General features: G+C 43.3%; 1 protein-coding gene across 4 annotated transcripts in view; it reads right to left on the bottom strand.

Annotated features, from left to right (window-relative positions):
• The window catches only part of Psip1 (PC4 and SFRS1 interacting protein 1), a 50,660-nt gene extending 45,480 nt beyond the window's left edge, over positions 1-5,180 (bottom strand). Inside the window, exon 1 of one of the 4 annotated variants that reach the window (XM_013020815.1) lies at positions 4,935-5,176. In XM_013020815.1, the coding sequence (XP_012876269.1) occupies positions 4,935-5,006 (72 nt within the window). In that variant the 5' untranslated portion in view covers positions 5,007-5,176. Of the gene's footprint in view, positions 1-4,934 lie in introns of all 4 variants that reach the window. The other 3 variants (XM_013020814.1, XM_013020816.1, XM_013020817.1) reach the window with 3 other exon arrangements.
• Positions 5,181-5,225: the final 45 nt, after the last annotated feature.

Below are 5,225 nucleotides of genomic sequence, written 5' to 3' on the forward strand. Positions count from 1 at the left end.
GCTTGCCTTGCATGCATGAGGCCCTGGGTTCGATTCCTCAGCACCACATAAGCAAAAAGAAAAAAGCCGGAAGTGGTGCTGTGGCTCAAGTGGTAGAGAGCTAGCCTTGAGCTGAAGAGCTGAGGGACAGTGCCCAGGCCCATCCATAGTTCAGGCCCCACAACCGGACCAAAAAAAAAAACAAAACATATTAAGTAAAGTAAGCCAGGTGCAAAGAAACATAGGTCCCATTGGTTTCCCTTATTTGCTATAACTAGTATATATTGGAGACAAGCAAAAAAGGTCAAATAAGATGATATTAAGTGAAATGAACACCAAGATAAGGAATCAAGTGGTTTTTTCTTTCTTGCTATTGTTTGTAACATATTTATAAGGTACCATATGATTTTTTTGTTTTTTTGTATGTCCCTCCCCCACGGTATAACCCATTTTCACTGTATTTGATGTTGGTATAATTTGGGAAGCAGAAGGGAAAAAATAGTTTGAACAAGGATACAGGCTGACTCATTGTAACAATGACATGTACAAGATGCTATGTCGAAAAACGAACTGGGAAGGTGGCTCAGTCGTAGAGCACTTGCCTTGCATGCATGAGGCCTGGGTTCGATTCCTCAGCACCACATAAGCAAAAAGAAAAGAAGCCAGAAGTGGCTCAAGTGGCAGAGCGCTAGCCTTGAGCTGAAGAGTTGAGGGACAGCGCCCAGGCCCACAGTTCAGGCCCCATGACCGGACCCAAAAAAAAAAGAAAACGAACTTTACAATTTGGGGTGGGGGAGGGGGTGTAGTTGTAGAGGTGGGAAGGAAGGGATGGTAAGGGGAAAACAAAGGAGGAGGCAACAATGCTTGATAAGAAATGTACTTAGCCGGCACTGGTGGCTCACGCCTGTAATCCTAGCTACTCAGGAGGCTGAGATCTGAGGATCGTGGTTCAAAGCCAGCCTGGGCAGGAGAGACCGTGACACTCCGATAGGAGAGCGCCAGAAGTGGCGCTGTAGCTCAAGTGGTAGAGCACTCGCTTTGAGCTGAAGAGCTGGGACAGCGCCCAGGCCCAGAGTTCAAGCCCCACGGCCGACAAAAAAAAAAAAATGTACTTATTACCTTGCTCATGTGATTGTAACCCCTCTGGACAGTATCTTCTCAATAAAAAATGTATTTAAAAAAAAGAATGTCAATCTACTTCACAATTCTAAGTGACATTCTAGAAAGCATAAACAGAGTAATGTAAAAGCTGACATTAACAAAAGTTTAAAGCAACACTTGCCACTCTAAAATGTATAATGAAAACATCCTTCAATTGTATGGCTGAATCACATGGGGTTACCTGTTCCTTTATTAGTTTTCAATCTTTCAAGCCACCAAGCAATAGTATGTTCCAAGAGTTAAATGACATTGCTATTTGAAATTTCAAAAACATGGGGGTTGGAGTTGTGGTTTAGGTGGTAGAGCACCAAGCCAATGAGCAAAAGTATCGGATTACCAGGGCCTGAGTCCCAATGTCAGAGAGGAGGACAAATACAAAACATTTTAATTAGAAAACAAGTTGACTGGGCTGGGAAGGTGGCTCAGTGGTAGAGCACTTGCCTTGCATGCATGAGGCCCTGGGTTCGATTCCTCCACATAAGCAAAAAGAAAAGAGTTCAGGCCCCACGACCGGACCCCAAAAAAAAAAAAACAAGAAAAAAGAAAACAAGTTGACTGCAAATACAAGAGCTGACCCTAGTATCTATCTGTGTAAGCATTACAGGATAGAAAATCTGGACTCATAATCTATAATAATGAGGGTTTCAGATAATAACAGAATCATCATCCAATAATTCTAAGAACCTTAATTTTTCTACTTGTTCCCTCCATCCTTATACTACGCATCCTCATATGCTTCTTTCTGCTAGTAAACAGCAACAGCTTTAAGAGTTTGTTCAAACGCTTAATACATGTTAGGCAATTATTTTAAGATATTTTCAAAAGTACTGCTAGTAGGGGCTGGGAAGGTGGCTCAGTGGTAGAGCGCTTGCCTTGCATGCCTGAGGCCCTGGGTTCTATTCCTCAGCACCACATAAGCAAAAAGAAAAAAGCCGGAAGTGGCACTGTGGCTCAAGTGGTAGAGGGCTAGCCTTGAGCTGAAGAGCTGAGGGATAGCGCCCAGGCCCAGAGTTCAGGCTCCACGACCGGACCCCCCCCCAAAAAAAAGAAAACAAAACAAAACAAAAAAAGTACTGCTAGTAGGAAGAGGTGACAAAGTTCAAAAACAGAAATGTACTCATTACTTATGAAATGGTAACCCCTGTACAAAACACTTTAATAATTTAAAAAATCTTATTTTTAAACTCCCACTAGTGCCGGCGCCAGTGGCCTGTAATCCTAGCTACTCAGGAGGCTGAGCTCTGAGGATCAAGGTTCAAAGCCAGCCCAGGCAGGAAAGTCCGTGAGACTCTTATCTCAGATAAAACCACTAGAAAACCGGAAGTGGCACTGTAGCTCAAGCGGTGGAGCGCTTGCCTTGAGCTCAAGAGTGCAGGACAGCGCCCAAGCCCAAAGTTCAAGCCCAGCTATGGACCAAAAAAAAAAAAAAAAAGAGGGGGGGGGGGATAGGGTGGGGGGGAGTGAGAAAGCTGAGTGCTGATGGACTCACACCTGTAATCCTAGCTACTAAGAGGCTGAGATCTGAGGACCACAGTTCAAAGCCAGCCAAGTCAGGAAAATCTACAAGACTACCTCCAGTTAAACAACAAAAAAGCCCTAAGTGGAGCTGTGGCTCAAGTAGTAGAGCACTAGCCTTGAGCAAAAGAAACAAACAAACCTCAAGGACAGTGTCCAGGTCCCATGTTCAAGCCTAAGAACCAGCATGAGTGTGCACACCCATGCACACATGGAAGGAAGGAAGGAAGGAAGGAAATGCAAGAGTGAAAATTAAAATGTCACCTTTATAGCTGAGATCTTAACCCTATATCAAAACTTTACAATCTGGGCTGGGAAGGTGGCTCAGTGGTAGAGCGCTTGCCTTGCATGCCTGAAGCCCTGGGTTCGATTCCTCAGCACCACATAAACAAAAAGAAAAAAGCCAGAAGAAGAGCTGAGGGACAGCACCCAGACCCAGAGTTCAGGCCCCATGACTGGACCCAAAAAAAAAAAACTTTACAATCTATATTAACGACTGAAAAGAACTTGTATATTTGGACACAATGCGTTAAAACCAAACTCAACTGATTCAAAAGGAAAAATAATGATACTGATTGGAATGTAAACATGTAGAAAATGTAACAATAAATTCTCACTCCTGTATAAGCAATGATTAGTTTTAAAGAAAAAAAAACAAAAATACTCCCCATTTCAATCCAAGCGAACTCAATAATAGCTCATTAAATGGAGAAGGAAAATACTCTTCCTAAGGCCACATAATTTTACTCAGTTATCTTATCCACCTAACATACTGAAGGGAGCGGAAAGGATGAGTTGGAACTGAAAATTTTGGAAGCATTTCCATCTGGCATGGAAATCTAAATACAGATGTTATTAGATAAACAGATTTTATGATAGCTCAAAATAAGGATAACTTTAAAGAAAACCATACAAAATTATATTAGAGGGAACCTCCAGCCTTTAAAGCTGGTTTAGGGATAGTACTCTCAAGAAGCTTGCAATATGTTTCAAAGTCAAAGCATATACAAAAGAGTTAGATTTTCCTAAAGTACCAAAAGATTATTATATTAACGATTATTCAAGTAAGATTCTACTGAAAAGGTAGACTAGGGGAAAAAAAGCAAACAAACTGAAACTGTTAAAGAGCTGGAAGGAGAAGGGATCAAGGCACATTGGAAAAGTCCATCAAGCCACATACTGCAGATTTGGGCACACTACTGTACACACTGTTTTCATGAAAATATACAAATATGAAACAAAATCAAGGAACAAGTGATCTTTTTTTTGGGGGGGGTCCGGTCATGGGGCCTGAACTCTGGGCCTGGGCGCTGTCCCCCAGCATTTCAGTTCAAGGCTAGTGCTCTACCACTTCTGGCTTTTTTCTTTTTGCTTATGTGGTGCTGAGGAATCGAACCCAGGGCCTCATGCATACAAGGCAAACGCTCTACCACTTAGCCACCTTCCCAGCCCCCAAAGTGCTCTTTTAATACTTGGGAAACACTTAGCTTCTCACTCCATGATTCTCTATCCAATGGGTATTCCCCCACCTCCTCTTCCTAGGTACCATAACTAGAACTGTGATTTATTTTTAAGAACTGTCTTTTTAAAGAAAATTAAGTATCAAATAGTTTGAAAATAAAACAACTTTGGAACATCACAGTTATATTTTTAAAAAGGGTTTTGACTGTATCTAATTAATAGATCTCAATATTCCTGGGTTCTGAGGACCTGAATCCCACCATAAATTGATTTAAAAAAAGACCTTTCCCTGAACTAAATACAGAAAGTCTCATGAACTGCAATTTTGTAATCCTTTTGTAAGCAAAAAGTGTAAAACAACTTAATCATAGCTGACGCTCAAGAATTGATCATCTGCATTAAATTCTATGGGTATTTTGTATCTTACTCAAAAAAATTAACGAAATGGTGATGGTTCACTAAATTTTAAACATACAAACTGCTCCTTGGGTCCTTTCACCTACAATGGAACCATGAACTGGAATGTCATCTAAATGTTTCCTACCAGGAGTTCCTGTCACAGACTCAAACAAGCCACAGGGAATTGCACAGGTATGTAGTTAAGATCTACAATGTATTTATTTATTTTACTATCACATGGGAGATTACTGGGGAAAAGAAAAACATTAAAAAAAAAAACCCACAGGTTCCCAATGGCGCTAACAAGGAAAAGCAAGGGAGAAAAAAAGGACATCGGGAAGGAAGGGGGGGGGGGGCTAGGTGAGGAAAGCAGGCCCGGGGAAGGCGGGCGAGCACGGCGAAGGCTACCAATCACTTACTCGAGCTGGCCAGTGAGGATAACCTTTCATCTTGGCGAAGATGAGGTCTCCGGGTTTGAAATCGCGAGTCATGTTTCTGGTGTGAAGCCGGGGGGTCCTAAGGCCCGGAGCTGGGCGGGCAGGCGGCCGGGCGGGCGGGCGGCGAAGGGATGCGGGAGCGCGGCCCGAGCCCCGGGTCCTGCGTGCGCGGGCGGGCGGACGGGCGGAAGGTGCCTCGGGCTGTCCCGACGCCTGCGAGGGGCACCGGGGAGGGCGGTTAAAAATCCAGCAAAGCCGGAGGGAGGGGCCGCA

This window comes from Dipodomys ordii, unplaced genomic scaffold (genome assembly GCF_000151885.1).
Source record: "Dipodomys ordii isolate 6190 unplaced genomic scaffold, Dord_2.0 Scaffold53, whole genome shotgun sequence".
In the NCBI taxonomy this organism is placed as follows: Eukaryota; Metazoa; Chordata; class Mammalia; order Rodentia; family Heteromyidae; genus Dipodomys; species Dipodomys ordii.